At 42.7% G+C, this 18,802-nt stretch overlaps 1 protein-coding gene across 1 annotated transcript; it reads left to right on the top strand.

Annotated features, from left to right (window-relative positions):
* The first annotated feature begins 432 nt into the window (after positions 1 to 432).
* On the top strand, positions 433 to 8,131 carry LOC120050678 (cytochrome P450 1A1-like). Its single transcript, XM_038997257.1, has 6 exons — positions 433 to 1,293; positions 5,227 to 5,350; positions 5,711 to 5,800; positions 6,635 to 6,758; positions 6,906 to 6,992; positions 7,849 to 8,131. The coding sequence occupies exons 1-6, from the start codon at positions 433 to 435 to the stop codon at positions 8,129 to 8,131; spliced, it is 1,569 nt and encodes a 522-aa protein (XP_038853185.1).
* The last annotated feature ends 10,671 nt before the right edge of the window (positions 8,132 to 18,802 follow it).

Below are 18,802 nucleotides of genomic sequence, written 5' to 3'. Positions count from 1 at the left end.
CTTGCAAAGTGTATCCAGTTTTGCGTCCCCCGGCAATTTGCATTGCAGTAGGTCAAACTGCACTCATTAGACAGTCTCCAACTTAAGAGAACTTTCACTGCTCGCGTCTGGTGAGTAACATATCATTGTCTTTTGGTTGTCATCAAATTTATGCATTGACTACTTGTTAAACAAAAGTAGGCTACATGTTGGTAGTTCATTGGGAGATACCACTTTATTTTCTTATTGCCATAAAATCATAGATTCTTATTTCTGTGAAATAAAAACCTAAACAGTTGTGTTCTCATACAGGACTATTCTGAACAGATTATCTTTCTTTCTTTTTCTTTCATGTTTATGAAAGTGATAAAGTATTTGTTTTCACTCTCTCTTCCAGATTCTAGTTTGTGTCTTAGTGCTTCTGTCCTGGCTAGGGAGCTCTCAGACGGCAATATGAGGCTGACATTTGGGATATTCCCCAAGGATGGCCTCAGTATGTCCCTCTCCGGAGTCACCATGGCTCTCTGTACCCTCACCCTGCTTCTAGTGGCTCTCAGGGGCCGCAAGCGAGAGGGTGCGGGACACCCCAAAGGCACCCTGCCACCGGGGCCGACCCCCTGGCCCCTGGTGGGTAACCTGTTCCAGATGGGCGACCAGATCCACCTGTCACTGACGCAGCTCCGGCTGCAGTACGGAGACGTCTTCCAGATGCGTATGGGCTCCCTTGTTGTGGTGGTGCTTAGCGGCTATGCCACCATTAGGCAGGCGCTGGTTCGGCAGGGTGAGGCTTTCGCTGGACGCCCTGACCTCTTCACCTTCTCTGCCGTGGCCAATGGCACCAGCATGACCTTCAGTGAGAAGTATGGCCCCGCCTGGGTGCTCCACAAGAAGCTCTGCAAGAACGCCCTACGCTCCTTCTCGCAGGCAGAGCCGCGGGGTCCCGACACCACCTGTCTGCTAGAGGAGCACGTGTGCGCTGAGGCAGCTGGGATGGTGGAGGCCATTTGGGAGCGATCAGAGGCGAGCGAGGGGCTAGGTCTGGACCCTGTGGTCCCGCTGGTTATGTCGGTGGCCAATGTGGTGTGTGCTCTGTGTTTCGGGAAGAGGTATGACTACAATGACAAGGAGTTCCTCACTATTGTGCACATCAACACCGAGGTGATGCGGATCTTCGCTGCAGGCAACATGGCCGACTTCTTCCCTGTGTTCCGCTACCTGCCGAGCCCGTCCCTGCGTAAGATGGTCCAGCACATCAGGAGAATGAACAGCTTCATGGAACACAACATTGAGGAGCACCTGGAGACCTTTGACAAGGTTTGAGCCACACCTGGGTCATGCAAATTAGAGCATGCCACAGAAAACGTTTTATAAAGTTTTTCAGTGGAAAATTTAAAATTAGTCCTTTTTGGGACAAGTCCACGTAGTCCCTCCCTGTTTCAGTTTTCTTCTGTTTGGTGTTTAATTAACAGACCCTGAAAGCAGACGGTATGATAATATTGCAATGTATGATAAGATATCCAATTGACATTCAACCGTTCTACTGTTACAGCTTGAGACAGAGGTAAGATATGTTGATACATGTGCTATTAAAACTATTGCCTAGAGGCGTATATTCTGTAATGTGTATTCACTGAAACAGAAAGTTGACGGTAATCGTTTTTGCAGACATCAACTTGTAGAGAAATCTCTATTTTCATATGACATTTAGGCTGAATTTGGTAGATAAGTAAACTGTTAGAAAGATATGATCTGTGCAATCAGATTCTGGTACAGAGGCACAGAAAACCAGCCAGTCATTGAGGGATCTGTTTCAGTGCCAGAGGGATAGACAGAGAGAGAAGGAATAATGCAGGGGGGGAAAAAAGGAAGAGATGGGATAGAGTGAGGGAGATATAGCATGAGCAGAGGTAGATTAGGTAGAAAGGAAAGTTCCTTTTTGGAAAGCATGTTTTTGCTTGTGATTTTAGGTTACATATAACAGGTTGTATATTACAGTAGGGAATACATTGAACAGGTAGTTATTTGAAATATTGAAATAGTTGAGCTACAATATAAGAGATCTATACTCTAGGTAGGAGGACAGGCCAGACCAGGCTTATATATATCGGGTGAGGCTAAAGTGAAACTTTGTTCTTGCGCAGGGGCTAAAATGCTCGCACGCACTCTTTAATGAGGAATTATCAATCTGGTGGAAGACCCAGGCTCACATGTTTTCTAGAAGATGCTGTCATTTACTGTCAGTCTCACTCTCACAATTTGATGGTACATTTGATTGGCGGGTTGTGTATGAGGGTTTTGTGAATTTGAAAGGATTACATTTAATTTGAAATCAGTATTTGGAATATGACACAGATATAACCTGGAGTGGCTAGGTTAGGACTAGCCACATGTATAGGCTTACTTAGAGAGACAAAACATATAAGCCTTATTATTAGACATTATAAAGGCTCATACAGTACCAGCCACAAGTTTGGACACACCTACTCATTCAAGGGTTTTTCTTCATTTTTACTATTTTCTACATTGCAGAATAATAGCAAAGACACAAAAACTATGAAATAACACATATGGAATCTTGCAGTAACCAAAAAAGTGTTAAACAAATCAAAATATATTTTCTATTCTTCAAAGTAGCCACCCTTTGCCTTGATGACAGCTTTGCACACTCTTGTGGTTCTCTCAAACAGCTTCATGAGGTAGTCACCTGGAATGCATTTCAATTAACAGGTGTGCCTTGTTAAAAGTTAATTTGTGTAATTTATTTCCTTAATGCGTTTGAGACAATCAGTTGTGTTGTGACAATGTAGGCGTGGTATACAGAAGATAGCCCTATTTGGTAAAAGACCAAGTCCTTATTATGGCAAGAACAGCTCAAATAAGTAAAGGGAAACGACAGTCCATCATTACTTGAAGACATGAAGGTCACTCAATTCGGAAAATGTCAACAACTTTGATACTTTCTTCAAGTGCAGTCGCAAAAACCATCAAGCACTGTAATGAAACTTGCTCTCATGAGGACCGCCACAGGAAAGGAAGATTCAGAGTTGCAGACGATAAGTTCATTAGAGTTACCAGCCTCAGAAATTGCAGCCCAAATAAATGTTTCACAGAGTTCAAGTAACAGACATATCTCAACATCAACTGTTCAGAGAAGACTGCGTAAATCAGGCCTTCATGGTCAGTATTTCTGCAAAGAAACCACTACTAAAGGAGACCAATAAGGAGAAGAGACTTACTTGGGCCAAGAAACCCGAGCAATGGACATTAGACCGGAGGAAATCCAAATTTGAGATATTTGGTTCCAACCGGCGCGTCTTTGAGTAGGTGAACAGATGATGTGTAGTTCCCACCGTGAAGCATGGAGGAGGAGGTGTGATGGTGTGGGGGTGCTTTGCTGGTGACACTGTCTGTGATTTATTTAGAATTCAAGGCACACTTAACCAGCATGGCTACCACAGCATTCTACAGTGATATGCCATCCCATCTGGTTTGTGCTTAATGGGACTATCAATTGTTTTTTAACAGGACAATGAACCAACACACCTCCAGGCTGTGTAAAGGCTATTTCACCAAGAAGGTGAGTGATGGAGTGCTGCATGAGATGACCTGGCCTCCACAATCACCCGACCCCAACCCAATTGAGATGGTTTGGGATGAGTTGGACCCCAGAGTGAAGAAAAAGCAGCCAACAAGTGCTCAGCATATGCGGGAACTTCAAGACTGTTGGAAAAGCATTCCAGGTGAAGCTGGTTGAGAGAATGACAAGAGTGTGCAAAGCTGTCATCAAACAAAGGGTGGTTACTTTGAAGAATCTAAAATCTAAAATATATTTTGATTTGTTCAACACTTTTTTGGTTACTATATGATTCCATATGTTTTATTTCATAGTTTTGATGTCTTCACTACTGTTCTACAATGTAGAAAATAGTAAGCATAAAGAAAAACCCTTGAATGAGTAGGTGTGTCCAAACTTTTGACTGGTACTGTACGTGCTTTTAATACATTTTAAAGCATTACAGCATTAAACTGTCATGTTCAAAACATATTGGTGCAACAGTAGCTGAAATGGGGAAAGGTCTGTCCATAATAAAGCGCTGCTCTGCCTTCTTAACAACACTATCAACAAGGCAGGTCCTACGGGTGCAAGTTTTGTCTACTGTTCAGTCATGTGGTCAGGTGCCACAAAGAGGGACTTTGGAAAATTACAATTGGCTCACCACAGGGCATCACGGCTGGCCCTTAAAAGTACACAGGCGGCTAACATTAATTATATATATATGTCAATCTCTCATGGCTCAAAGTGGAGGAGAGATTGACTTCATCACTATTTGTTTTTGTAAGAAGTGTTGACGAGCTGAATGCACTGAGCTGTTTACACTACTAGAACACAGCTCGGACACCCATGCATATCCCACAAGACATGTCACCAGAGATTTCTTCACAACCCCCAGGTCCAGAACAGACTATGGAATGCGCACAGTACTACATAGAGCTATAACTACATGGAACTCTATTCCACATCAGGTAACTGATGCAAGCAGTAGAATCAGATAAAAATACACCTTATGGAACAGCGGGGACTGTGAAGAGACACACACAAGAATTCACACACAAGTGCTAGCATACACACTCAACACAGTAGTATTATACATTTTGTATTGCAGAAATATAGTGGTGTTTTATCTGCCTTGGCAGCAGATTTTTTTTTTTTATCCATTATTTTACCAGGTAAGTTGACTGAGAACATGTTCTCATTTACAGCAACGACCTGGGGAATAGTTACAGGGGAGAGGAGGGGGATGAATGAGCCAATTGTAAACTGGGGATTATTGGGTGACCATGATGGTTTGAGGGCCAGATTGGGAATTTAGCCAGGACACCAGGGTTAACACCCCTACTCTTACATTAAGTGCCATGGGATCTTTAATGACGGACACCCGTTTAACATCCCATCTGAAAGACAGCACCCTACACTTTGGGATTGGGATTTTTTTTTTAGACCAGAGGAAAGAGTGCCTCCTACTGGCCCTCCAACACCACTTCCAACAGCATTTGGTCTCCCATCCAGGGACTGACCAGGACCAACCCTGCTTAGCTTCAGAAGCAATGCAGGGAAGTATGCAGGGTGGTATGCTGCTGGCGATAATGGGGATCCCTAATAAATACAAATACAAATACAGCTGCAGGTATTAAGTAGAGTGTAAAGTAAAGTGTTAACTAAAGCTGTGATGATGTGTGTGTTTCCAGGACTGTATACGTGACATCACAGATGCTCTGATTGCCCTCTGTGAGGAGCGGCAAGAGGATGAAGACACCGCAGTGCTGTCCAACTCCCAGATCATACACACTGTCATCGACATCTTTGGAGCAGGTGAGAGAGATGGAACAGAGAAGTTTGGCAACAAATGATTTGAAGCTCTGCTTATAAACAGCATATTAACACTAGGCTATTACACAGTACGTTAATTCTTTACAAGAAGTTTATAAACAGACCTTGGTATTATGGCGATTTCAGGGCTGTGGCTGTAGTATGTTTGCTGAGACTCGATTTCCAAATCCAGATGTATTTTTCTTCTGGAGGATCACCATTCCCAGCAGTGATGGGTTGAACAATACGTTTGAACAGACCAACTCTAGAGCAACTTCATTAAGTTGGCGTTCATAGCATAGATACGACGGTGATAACGACGATTGTAACTAACGTTACATATGAGTTTTTTTTACATTACAGGATTCGATACCATCATAGCTGGTTTACAGTGGAGCCTCTTATACCTCATCAAGTTTCCTGACATCCAGGTCAAAATACACCAGGAGATTGGTACTGTACATCCTGTGTAGTAATACTTCTTCCTGTATGACTGAACAGTACTTTTCCTATAGAAAACTGTAATACTGTACTGTCTGCCCTTGTAGCGCTAAATGGACTTCTTGTCTCCTTATACTTAGTCTCTTTGTACGCCTGCTTGTGTGTCTGCTTTACTTGTTAAGAATAATCACTTTGTTTTATAAAAATAGGTGAGAGTTCAGGAGTTTTATGAATGAAAGTACTTCCTGTGTTGTCAAACAGCACATCCTAATGAGCAGAGTCTCCTACAGTACCAGCCAGTTTGCCAGTTTGATAGGCCGTCTGTGCAGTTCCACACAATGATCTAATCTTTGAGAGACGCGTCCCCCCACCCTACCCCCCATTCCGTCCTCAATGGCTAGAGACCATTGCTCGCCATGGTAACACGCAAAAGGTCATGAATTCGCCAACGCCGGAGCAATTTTTGAAGTGGGCTGAGAAAACTGGTACAGTCTGTTCAGTAAGCACGATTCATTCACAGAGACAGAGAGAGAAAAGAGAGAGAGATGTTGGATACTTGGACAGTCTACTCTGACAGGAACAAAGGGGATCACACGCAGGGGTATTGCACCATACGAGAATCACGCCACACAAATCATCCCCTTACTTGCGAATGGAAATGTAAGACTAGATGGCAATAATCCAATCGTCTTTCTTTCTTCCTGGGTCTCACTTGTTCTGATTGCCTCTGTAATGTCGCTGATCCTTTTCTCTCTATTTTCACTTTCAGGTACATTCTTTTCTTGTCACTTTCTTCACCGAGGTATTTTGATTGTGACTGTATGTTTTTGCCTTTCTCTGGTTCAGACGACCACATTGGCCCATCCAGACTACCTCGGTTTGAAGACAAGCCCAGGATGCCTTTTACCGAGTCCTTCTTATACGAGGTGTTCCGTCACACATCCTATGTCCCTTTCACCATACCACACTGGTGAGGCTCTGATAACAGTCACAGTAACAATTTGTAATATTTACATCTGCATGGTGCCTGTCTGTTAGCATGTTCAGGTCAAAGCGTTATCTCTGGGAAAGTTGAGATTTACATAGTATTTTTCCCCCATGCTTTTCTTCCCTTAAGCACCACACAAAACATCACACTCAATGGATACTTCATTCCAAAGGACACCTGTGTCTTCATCAATCAGTATCAGGTTAATCATGACATGTGAGTGTTATCTGTATATGTTTTAAAGCACACATCTCAATTTATGTTACATTTTAGTCCTTTGTGCAGTGTTGGGGAAGTTACTTTGAAAGTATAGCTGGCCAAGTTACCAATTACTTCAGAATGGAAGAGGTTAAGCTACAGTAAAGCTACCCTTAAGAAACATATAGTTTACTTAACTGAAGTTACTTTGGAAAAGTAGTTCACTACATCCAAACTACTTTGTGAAGAATTATCATATCTAAATCTGAAATGTCATAGACTACAAATTGTAAGAACAGATCACTCTGGAGTCAGATTTTATCTGATTTTAGATGTTAACAGATTGTGTAATTTAGCCTATTAAACAAAAAAACTATATTTGAAGTGAGAATTTAACAGGTCTGATGCCGAAAAAGAAAGAAAATTCTTGCCTAATCCCCCCCCCCCCTTTTTTAAAAGTAGTGTGTAGTTCCAGTAGTTATAGCTACACCACTACATGGCAAACAAGTAATTAACTACTGAAAACACTACCTAGATTTGAATTGAGTTCAACTACCACCAAGATGAAGCAAAATGTAGCTATATTACTAGTTGAACTACATGTAGTTCACTACTCACCAACACTGAGGAGGTGACATTACCTTTTGGAGATGTCAGCTCTCTCACAATATATTTGCATGTGTTTGAGTGTTCAACTGGTCTTGGTCATGTTCACTAGGCACCAACCAGCAGGGAGGGACTAAAGTGAGGGACTGACTATCTGGACTCTGCTCATTTTTGTTTCCAAGTTACGAAACGTTTTCCTTTGTGTGCTCTAATGAACACAACTTTGTTGTGGTTGTGAATGGTTGGCTGTCATTTTCCTCATTTGTAGAGATCTGTGGGGTGACCCGGACGTGTTCCGCCCCGAGCGCTTCCTGGGTAAAGAGGGACTGCTCAACAAAGACCTGACAGAGAAGGTCATGATCTTCGGGATGGGGAAAAGGCGTTGCCTGGGTGATGGGTTCGCTCGGTTGGAGATGTTTGTATTCCTGACCACACTGCTCCATCGGCTGTGTATCGAGAATGTTCCGGGACAGGAGCTGGACCTCAGTACCGACTTTGGGCTCACCATGAAGCCCCGCCCCTACAGGATCAGTGTCTCGTCACGCCTCTAGATCCGTCCTGTCCGTTAAGCCATACGGCACCAACTACAATAAGGCTACAACTGGCTTGACTGGGCAACACCTTGCCCACATCATCATAACGCACAGAAACCATGGATACTCAGACACCAAAACATATTTACTATACAGACTGAACACAACATCTTTACCTGGCAGTGGCGTCATTACCACTGTAAACACAAACACAGTTCCTAGCTGTGAAGAGTCAAGACAGAGTTAAGCCGGTACAAAGTGTGCAATAGTATTAGTATAAGTAGCCATAACCAAGGATTTGTTCACATCCATTTCCTCATTGGTCATCAAATGGATTGATATTTCCCTAGAAGTTGTTAAGATTTTAGTTGAAGTATGTTATATCCTATTGTAGATATTTAAGATAAACCTATTCTATATGTAACCTTAGCATTTTTATGATATCTCAATATGCATGTAATGTTACAATATCTATGCCTATTGGAAAACAGTATTGGTACAGGGCCATTCCCAGTATTATTTTAACTATTAGGGACAGTGATTGGTCCTTCCACCTTCATCAAGTGAAACATAATTACAAATGCCTTTTATTAATATCCTTATCTGTAGTTATTAATTCAACTAAATGCTTAGGGAGGGATAGAGCAAGTGTTGTTTTATATAAGTGATCAGAGACTTGGGCACTATGCAGCGTTCACTCAGGGTTCATTACTACTCAACGCACTCTTCCACCCCCCCTCTTCATCTGTAACTCCGGGGTTTTAAGAGATCTCTTTCTCACTTTCTCTCTCCTTTCCCCTTCCTACTGTAAGTAGTTGCCAGTGATACTCTGAGATCGAGGAGCACCACCTTTAAAAAAATATATATTTAAAAAAAAATATTAGACACAGTCTTTGTATTCTACCAGACTTCTTTCAGAGGTTAATATGAAAGATAAGACACGTCTGTAAAATTCAAATTTTGATGCTGTGATGTTCTATTTTATGAGATAAAACTATCACTGAAAAGCCATGACTATGTGTTTGAATGAGAATTGTTTCTTACATTATTGTAACTTGATTGCCAGTATATGTTCCCAGAAGAATTCCACAGATGTCACAGCAGTGAAGCCATTTAAGAGACATGTCTTTATTCAGACGACAATACACCCCTTTTTGAAATCCGATATTAATGATGCCTGTTAACACGTGTCTTGTGAAAATTACATTTTTTCATTTGTTAGTCTTTTTTGTCTTAATTTAGCATATGAAAAGTGCGACTGAGAATAAAAACTGATGGAAGTTTGTGTATGTGGTTATTATTAGTTTGTTTTTGTTTTATTTTGGTCACAATCACTGGCATTCTCTCCAGAATTAAAGGTACAATCCTTAATTCGTGTTTCAGCCAAACGGCAGCCCTACCCACTTGGTTTGGTACAAAGCTGTGGGATGGGACTGGAGATATGTGGCCACTTTCAAATTCATAGATTGAGATAAAAAAGTATCATTTTAAACACATTTCTAAGCTATACACTGTTTACAAAGACTGATTCTTGAAGAATGTAACTTGCCTCATAAGCTTAGCATAACTGCCTAAACCCAACTGAAACCAAAATAAACTTGTTTTACTCCATTGTTTGTAAATATGTAATTGTAAACAAACATTGTATAGCTTCAAAGCATCTCATGGTTGATTAGTCCTTGCATCCAAAGCTCCGTCTATGAATTTGAGTGGTTACATCTCTCCTGCCCCATCCCTCAACTGTTTACCAAAACAAGTGGTTTTACAAAACTCAGACTGTGGAGTTTTACAAAACTCAGACTGTGGAGTTTTACAAAACTCAGACTGTGGAGTTTTTTTTTTAACCTTTATTTAACTAGGCAAGTCAGTTAAGAACAAATTCTTACTTACAATGACGGCCTACTGGGAAAAGTGTGTTAACTGCCTTGTTCAGGAGTAGAATGATAGATTTTTACCTTATCAGCTCGGGGATTCGATCCAGCAACCTTTCGGTTACTGGCCCAATTCCTCTAATCACTAGGCTACCCAGATTGAATACAGTTGTATAAGCTCAAGTAATTTATAAATCAATTAAATTAATTCAAATTTGAACTGGTTTCATGTTAAGGCTCCATGCCATCTCTTACATGATAGATCCTGTTACAGTATATGAGCCATATGAGAAACTAATGAGCATGATTGGAATGAAGAATGGACTCAACTCAACTTTAGACCACTTTCAAGGTGAACATATCAGAAAAAAATACTTTCATTCAATTTGGACAAAGAAAGGCTCTCAAACATTTGACCCTAAGTGAGTTTTAACCACATTCCTCAGGCCTCAGTATAGAGGCACCAGTGGCGACCTGTTTGGCAAAAAAAACAAAAAACGTTTTTCTTGTTGTTGCCTGTTTTGCATGTTATTTTGGCATTAATACATGTCACATATCAGTTTGCAAACATTGTTTAAAAAAATTGAGTTAATAAAGCCGAATACAAACATGGTCTCCTTTTTGCTTTCTTGAGTAAGGCAGCTCCAAAATGTAGGTGTTTCAGCCTAGCTCAGTGCTTTCTGTGGTGGAGGGTAGCCAGTGGAAAATACAGAGTGTAGGGTTTGGTAATCTTCTCTAGTTGCGCCGTGATTGGCTCAGTGTTCTGCCAATCATGGGGACACTACGTCACCGCAAAATCTACAGGGAGAGCTTGAAAGTTCAAGCCCCCTTGAGTGATGCCATAGATTTACATTAGAAATGCCCATCCAAGAAGACTCAATGCCATTGAACTGCTTTGCGTGATGTTGTCTCTACCTTCTTGCCCTTTGTGCTGTTGACCGTGCCCAATAATGTTTGTACCATGTTTTGTGCTGCTACCATGTTGTATTTCTACCATGTTGTTGTCATGTTGTGTTGCTACCATGCTGTGTTGTCATGTGTTGCTGCTTTGCTATGTTGTTGTCTTAGGTCTCTCTTTATGTAGTGTTGTGTTGTCTCTCTTGTCGTGATGTGTGTTGGGTCCTATATTTATATATTTTTATTTACTTTTTTAAATCCCAGCCCCCATTCCCGCAGGAGGACGTTTGCCTTTTGTTAGGCCGTCATTGTAAATAAGAATTTGTTCTTAACTGTCTTGCCTAGTTAAATAAAGGTTAAAATGATGTAAATTCACGTTATATCTACCGTAGCTTTGATTGGACTGATCATGTCAACATCATACTTTCAAAAGCAAGCTAGACAAGCAGTCATTGTCATGAATCACGTTGACAATCTACTGGCAAATATTTTCAATCCTTGTCATATGAAGAAAAATTACAGTGCCTTCAGAAAGTATTCAGACCTCTTGACTTTTTCCACAGTTTGTTACGTTACAGCCTTATTCTAAAATGGATTAAATCATTTTTTGTCATCAATGTACACACAATACCCCTAAATGACAAAGCAAAAAACAGGTTTTTAGAAATGTTTGCTAATTTATAAAAAATGAAAACTGAAATATCACATTTACATAAGTATTCAGACCCTTTACTCAGTACGTTGTTGAAGCACCTTTGGTAGCGATTACAGCATCGAGTCTTCTTGGGTATGACGCTACAAGCTTGGCACACCTGTATTTGGGGAGTTTCTCCCATTCTTCTATGCAGATCCTCTCAAGCTCTGTCAGGTTGGATGGGGAGCGTTGCTGCACAGCTATTTTCAGGTCTCTCCAGAGATGTTCGATCGGTTCAAGTCATGGCTCTGGCAGGAGCACTCAAGGACATTCAGAAACTTGGCCAGAAACTTGTCCCCCAGTCTGAGGACCTGATCGCTCTGGAGCAGGTTTTCATCAAGAATCTCTCTATACTTTGTTCCGTTCATCTTTGCCTTGATCCTGACCAGCCTCCCAGTCCCTGACACTGAAAAAACATCCCCACGGCATGATTAAAAATATATATATATTTCATCTTTATTTAACCAGGTAGGCAAGTTGAGAACAAGTTCTCATTTGCTACTGCGACCTGGCCAAGATAAAGCAAAGCAGTTCGACACATACAACAACACAGAGTTACATGTTGAATAAACAAACATACAATCAATAATACAGTAGAAAGATCTATATACAGCATGTGCAAATGAGGTAGGATAAAAGAGGTAAGGAAATAAATAGGCCATGGTGGCAAAGTAATTACAATATAACAACTAAACACTGGAATGGTAGGATGTGCAAAAGATGAATGTGCAAGTTGAGATACTGGGGTGCAAAGAAGCAAAATAAAGAATTAAATACAGTATGGGGATGAGGTAGATTGGATGGGCTATTTACAGATGAGCTTTGTACAGGTGCAGTGATCTGTGAGCTGCTCTGACAGCTGGTGCTTAAAGCTAGTGAGGGAGGTAAGAGTCTCCAGCTTCAGAGATTTTTGCAGTTCGTTCCAGTCATTGGCAGCAGAGAACTGGAAGGAGAGGCGGCCAAAGGAAGAATTGGCTTTGGGGGTGACCAGTGACATATACCTGCTGGAGCGCGTGCTACGGCTGGGTGCTGCTATGGTGACCAGTGAGCTGTGATAAGGCGGGGCTTTACCTAGCAGAGACTTGTAGATGACCTGGAGCCAGTGGGTTTTGCGATGAGTATGAAGCGAGGGCCAGCCAACGAGCTCATACAGGTCGCAGTGGTGGGTAGTATATGGGGCTTTGGTGACAAAACAGATGGCACTGTGATAGACTGCATCCAATTTGTTGAGTAGAGTGTTGGAGGCTATTTTGTAAATGACATCGCCGAAGTCGAGGATCGGTAGGATGGTCCGTTTTACGAGGGTATGTTTGGCAGCATGAGTGAAGGATGTTTTGTTGCGAAATAGGAAGCCGATTCTAGATTTAATTTTGGATTGGAGATGTTTAATGTGAGTCTGGAAGGAGAGTTTACAGTCTAACCAGACACCTAGGTATTTGTAGTTGTCCACATATTCTAAGTCAGAAGCGTCCAGAGTAGTGATGCTGGACGGGCGGGCAGGTGCGGGCAGCGATCGGTTGAAGAGCATGCATTTAGTTTTACTTGCATTTAAGAGCAGTTGGAGGCCATGGAAGGAGAGTTGTATGGCATTGAAGCTCATCTGGAGGTTAGTTAACAGAGTGTCCTACGAAGGGCCAGAGTTACACAGAATGGTGTCGTCTGCGTAGAGGTGGATCAAAGAATCACCAGCAGCAAGAGCGACATCATTGATGTATACAGAGAAGAGAGTCGGCCCGAGAATTGAACCCTGTGGCACCCCCATAGAGACTGCCAGAGGTCCTGACAACAGGCCCTCCGATTTGACACACTGAACTCTATCGGAGAAGTAGTTGGTGAACCAAGCGAGGCAATCATTTGAGAAACCAAGGCTGTTAAGTCTGCCAATAAGAATGTTGTGATTGACAGAGTTGAAACCTTAGCCAGGTCGATGAATACAGCTGCACAGTAATGTCTCTTATCGATGGCGGTTATGATATCATTTAGGACCTTGAGCGTGGCTGAGGTGCACCCATGACCAGCTCTGAAACCAGATTGCATAGTGGAGAAGGTACGGTGAGATTTGAAATGGTCGGTAATCTGTTTGTTAACTTGGCTTTCAAAGACCTTAGAAAGGCAGGGTAGAATAGATATAGGTCTGTAGCAGTTTGGGTCTAGAGTGTCTCCCCCTTTGAAGAGGGGGATGACCGCGGCAGCGTTCCAATCTATGGGAATCTCAGACGATACGAAAGAGAGGTTGAACAGGCTAGTAATAGGGGTTGCAATAATTTGGGCAGATCATTTAGAAAGAGAGGGTCCAGATTGTCTAGCCCGGCTGATTTGTAGGGGTCCAGATTTTGCAGCTCTTTCAGAACATCAGCTATCTGGATTTGGGTGAAGGAGAAGTGGGGGAAGTTTGGGCGCGTTGCTGTGGGGAGCGCAGGGCTGTTGACCGGGGTAGGGGTAGCCAGGTGGAAAGCATGGCCAGCCATAGAAAAATGCTTTTTGAAATTCTCAATTATTGTGGATTTATCGGTAGTGACAGTGTTTCCTAGCCTCAGTGCAGTGGGCAGCTGGGAGGAGGTGCTTTTATTCTCCATGGACTTTACAGTGTCCCAGAACTTAATTGAGTTTGTACTACAGGATGCAAATTTCTGTTTGAAAAAGCTTTCGTAACTGCCTGTGCATATTGGTTCCTAACTTCCCTAAAAAGTAGCATATCATGGGGCTATTCGATGCTAATGCAGTACGCCACAGGATGTTTTTGTGCTGGTTAAGGGCAGACAGGTCTGGAGTGAACCAAGGGCTATATCTATTCCTAGTTCTACATTTTTTGATTGGAGCATGCTTATTTAAGATGGTGAGGAAAGCACTTTTAAAGAATAACCAGGCATCCTCTACTGACGGGATGAGGTCAATGTCATTCCAGGATACCCTGGCCAGGTCAATTAGAAAGGCCTGTTTGCAGAAGTGTTTTAGGGAGCGTTTGACAGTGATGAGGGCTGGTCGTTTGACCGCAGACCCATTACGGATGCTGCCACCACCATGCTTCACCGTAGCAATGGTGCCAGGTTTCCTCCAGACGTGACACTTGTCATTCAGGCCAAAGAGTTTAATCTTGGTTTCATCAGACCAGAGCATCTTGTTCTGGTCTGGTGACCCGTTCCTGTAGGTTCATGCTCTACAACATTCGCAGAGTACGACCCTGCCTCACACAGGAAGCGGCGCAGGTCCTAATCCAGGCACTTGTCATCTCCCGTCTGGACTACTGCAACTCGCTGTTGGCTGGGCTCCCTGCCTGTGCCATTAAACCCCTACAACTCATCCAGAACGCCGCAGCCCGTCTGGTGTTCAACCTTCCCAAGTTCTCTCACGTCACCCCGCTCCTCCGCTCTCTCCACTGGCTTCCAGTTGAAGCTCGCATCCGCTACAAGACCATGGTGCTTGCCTACGGAGCTGTGAGGGGAACGGCACCTCCGTACCTTCAGGCTCTGATCAGGCCCTACACCCAAACAAGGGCACTGCGTTCATCCACCTCTGGCCTGCTCGCCTCCCTACCTCTGAGGAAGTACAGCTCCCGCTCAGCCCAGTCAAAACTGTTCGCTGCTCTGGCACCCCAATGGTGGAACAAACTCCCCCACGACGCCAGGTCAGCGGAGTCAATCACCACCTTCCGGAAACACCTGAAACACCACCTCTTTAAGGAATACCTAGGATAGGATAAAGTAATCCTTCTAACCCCCCCCCCCCCCTTAAAAGAGTTAGATGCACTATTGTAAAGTGGTTGTTCCACTGGATATCATAAGGTGAATGCACCAACTTGTAAGTCGCTCTGGATAAGAGCGTCTGCTAAATGACTTAAATGTAAATGTTGTTTCTCATGGTCTGAGAGTCTTTAGGTGCCTTTTAGCAAACTCCAAGCCGGCAGTCATGTGCCTTTTACTGAGAAGTGGCTTCCGTCTGGCCACTCCACCATAAAGGCCTGATTGGTGGAGTGCTGCGGAGATGGTTGTCCTTCTGGAAGGTTCTCCCATTTCCACAGAGAAACTGTAGAGCTCTGTCATAGTGACCATCAAGTTCTTGGTCACCTCCCTGACCAAGGCCCTTTTTCCCCGATTGCTCATTTCTAGGAAGAGTCTTGGTGGTTCCAAACTTCTTCCATTTAAGAATGATGGAGGCCACTGTGTTCTTGGGGACCTTCAATGCTGCGTAAGTGTTTTGGTAAACTTCCCCAGATTTGTGCCTCGACACAATGCTGTCTCAGAGCTCTATGAACAATTCTTTCGACCTCATGACTTGGTGTTTGCTCTGACAATGTAATAAGATGGCGCCTACAGAGAGGGCTGCCGTGCTTCTAGCTCATAGGAAACTTTGCAGTATTTTGTTTTTTTATGTGTTTTTTCTTACATTATTTACCACAGGAGGACTCCAGTGAAGTTGTAGAAACATCTCAAGGATGATCAATGGAAACAGGATGCACCTGAGCTCAATTTCGAATCTCATAGCAAAGGGTCTGAATACCAATGTAAATACATTTTGCAAACATGTAAAAACAAATGTGCTAACATTTCTAAAAACCTGTTTTCCCTTTGTCATTATGCGGTATTGTGTGTGGATTGATGAGGAAAAACAATGATTTAATCGATTTTAGAATAAGGCTGTAACGTAACAAAATGTGGAAAAAGTCAAGGGGTCTGAATACTTTCCAAAGGCACTGTATAGATAAAAATGTATCAGTGCTCATCGGCCATTGGACATGAACATTATACAACAAGTTGGAAATCGCAAATTCAACAATGAGTGGTTTGTAAGGAATCAGTGGCTAACTGCAAGCATTGCAAAGCAATCCCTATTTCGCTTCCCTTGCCTGCTATTCGTTCTGGTCCACGTCTGGGTTTAAGGGTCTCTTTTCCAAGCTTAAAAGGATAAACATTCACATGCAACATCATGGGCCAGAAAAGGTTGAATACATTGGCCATGCTGGTCAAGACAGTATTACTTCTGCCGCGTTCAAAACAACTGGAAACTCGGAACTGGGAAATTCAAGACCACTGTGAACTCTGAAAAAAAATATCTCTGGCTGGGAAAAAACGTTTTGAACCGTCATCCAACTTGGAATTCCAAGTCGGGAACTCTGGCCTCTTTCTAGAGCTCCGAGCTGGAGATCACTGACGTCATGATTTGACCTTGTTTTTTTCCAGAGTTCCCAGTTGAAAGCACCATACATCTAGAGAATACCAGACTTTGATGACAAAGTTTTATGACAAAATTTGCCCACAAGAAGGACTGCCGCACCACCTTCCTTTTCAAGTGAGCACAGAACAACTGTGAGTCCAAAAATGTCTTGTATGCTTCTGCATAAACTATGTATTATTCCAGGGAGATATGTATACTGTAGCTAAGAAAGTAATACTATGTGTATGTTGTGTATTAAGCTGGTTCCCCCACATACTGTAATTTAGCTTACTGTTCTCACTTGGTGGTGCACATGTAGCCTATAGCTTGTTTTAAAGAAATGTCATCATCAAATATTGTAAGAGCTTTCATTGTCTGCTTATATGCCCCCTTTATTTATCATACAGTTCTGACTTGGTGTACAGGTAGAATACTGTAAGAACGCCCCATGTTCTGAAATCTGTCTCTGTACATTTCAAAAGTGCTGAACAAATAGTTATATTTACTATGTCCGTCTCAGCTCACTCATTAATGTCTTAAGCAAAATTACGGATCATTGCTCCCTTATGCCATGGTACATAGTTTGTACATCTCAATTGTCAGTAGAAACCCCATATGTTTAAGCAAGTCAGCCATATCAGCTATGTTTTTTAAGGTTGCAAATGAGGCTGAATTAACTGTTTCACTGCCAGATAAGGCTCCGCTGATAGCCAGGTGTAGCGGGGTAAGAATTCAATCCATGGTGCTTAAAATGAAGCTCTGCTGTTGGGACAGCTTTATATAGACCCTAACAGTTTGTCACCTTCATAGTGCAATTCATATACTGTGGCTTTGCTGGCATGCATCCAAAACAAAAATGTTGAGTTTGGCCCACCAAGATTTACAAGATTTACATGCTAAAATGCCACTGAGAGGCACGTCGGGATATGCAACTTGATCTTATAACAAACACTCACATTGGCCAACAGCCAGAGAAACACTCATGCTCTCTGAATTGCAGATGTACAAGCATGGCAGTTTAGGAGCATTTTGTCTTTATTTTATTTGAAAGACATCCGGAAATGGAGAGAGGGAGATACAAGGTTAAGAGGGGCATGGACTGAAGTGGCCGATATGGGGGCTTGAACCCCCATCGGGACGGGAGCTTGTGTGGTCCGGAGTAGTGAGTGTTATCTGCTACTGTACCTCAGACTCCGGCAGACAGTTTAGACATTTCTTTAAAGCTCATGACCTACCCACATTTCTAATGTATTCGCCTGTGTGTGGTCATAGGAGAGACTCCAACAATGTCTGTTACAGCAGAGATCATTTTGGTGGTTGAAATAACAGTTGTTAATTAGCAAAATAGCTGTCATACTCTCTGGGGAACAAGACACCCCCCCACCACTCATCCCATTTCCCTGACTGCCTCCGCAATGTGATCAACCCTTTGTCTCTCACTTAGTTCTAGTCCACAGAGCTCATTGTATGGATTAAACTATGGAGTTATTAAGAATAACAAACCAGGGTGAGCAAGTGTAGAGACAGCTCTGATCTGAAGGGGCAAATCCATAGAAATGTATGAAAGGAATCGGTAGGTAATGCGGTGGTAAACACTCAGGGTTACAGTATGGTTTAAAAATGTTACACAATTATGATCGGCCTCATTCAAGACAATGGGAGGTCTACTTTTAGAATGGTGGCCTCTTGGCTCGGTATATGGTTCTTATTTACACTGGACTGTTCTAGGTTAGGGTTTGACCAGGGTTAAACACCAGGGCTCCGAAAGCATGGTAGAGCTAGTCTTAGCCTAAGGCTGTCCTGGCTCATCCCTGGACATATATCATAGGCAAGCCCAGGGTTCCAATAAAGGGTCAACTACTAGACTGGTTATTCCTGGGGCCATGTTTATAATAGGTTCTTATGCACTAAGGGGACAATTCAGATTTATGAATTTATGCCTTTCCTACACACGCCTTTCCTACGCACTTCTCAGTATTTGGTATTCAAATGTACCTTATTTAGTCGCGTAACGCACTCTGCAGGTGTGGATATCTTCCATGCCAAGAGTGTGCAAAGCTGTCAACAAGGCAAAGG

This window comes from Salvelinus namaycush, chromosome 1 (assembly GCF_016432855.1).
Source record: "Salvelinus namaycush isolate Seneca chromosome 1, SaNama_1.0, whole genome shotgun sequence".
Classification (NCBI taxonomy): Eukaryota; Metazoa; Chordata; class Actinopteri; order Salmoniformes; family Salmonidae; genus Salvelinus; species Salvelinus namaycush.
The sequence above is the reverse complement of the archived record's forward strand: the minus strand, read 5'-3'. Positions and strand labels throughout refer to the sequence as shown.

What these genes read in the sequence shown, in the direction of transcription:
- LOC120050678 (XM_038997257.1), top strand. Translation starts at nt 433, where the DNA reads ATGAGGCTGACATTTGGGATATTCCCCAAGGATGGCCTCAGTATGTCC. An exon ending in CATCGACATCTTTGGAGCAG is followed by an intron (nt 5,351 to 5,710) that starts GTGAGAGAGATG and finishes TTTACATTACAG; the next exon opens with GATTCGATACCATCATAGCT. An exon ending in CCTTTCACCATACCACACTG is followed by an intron (nt 6,759 to 6,905) that starts GTGAGGCTCTGA and finishes TCTTCCCTTAAG; the next exon opens with CACCACACAAAACATCACAC.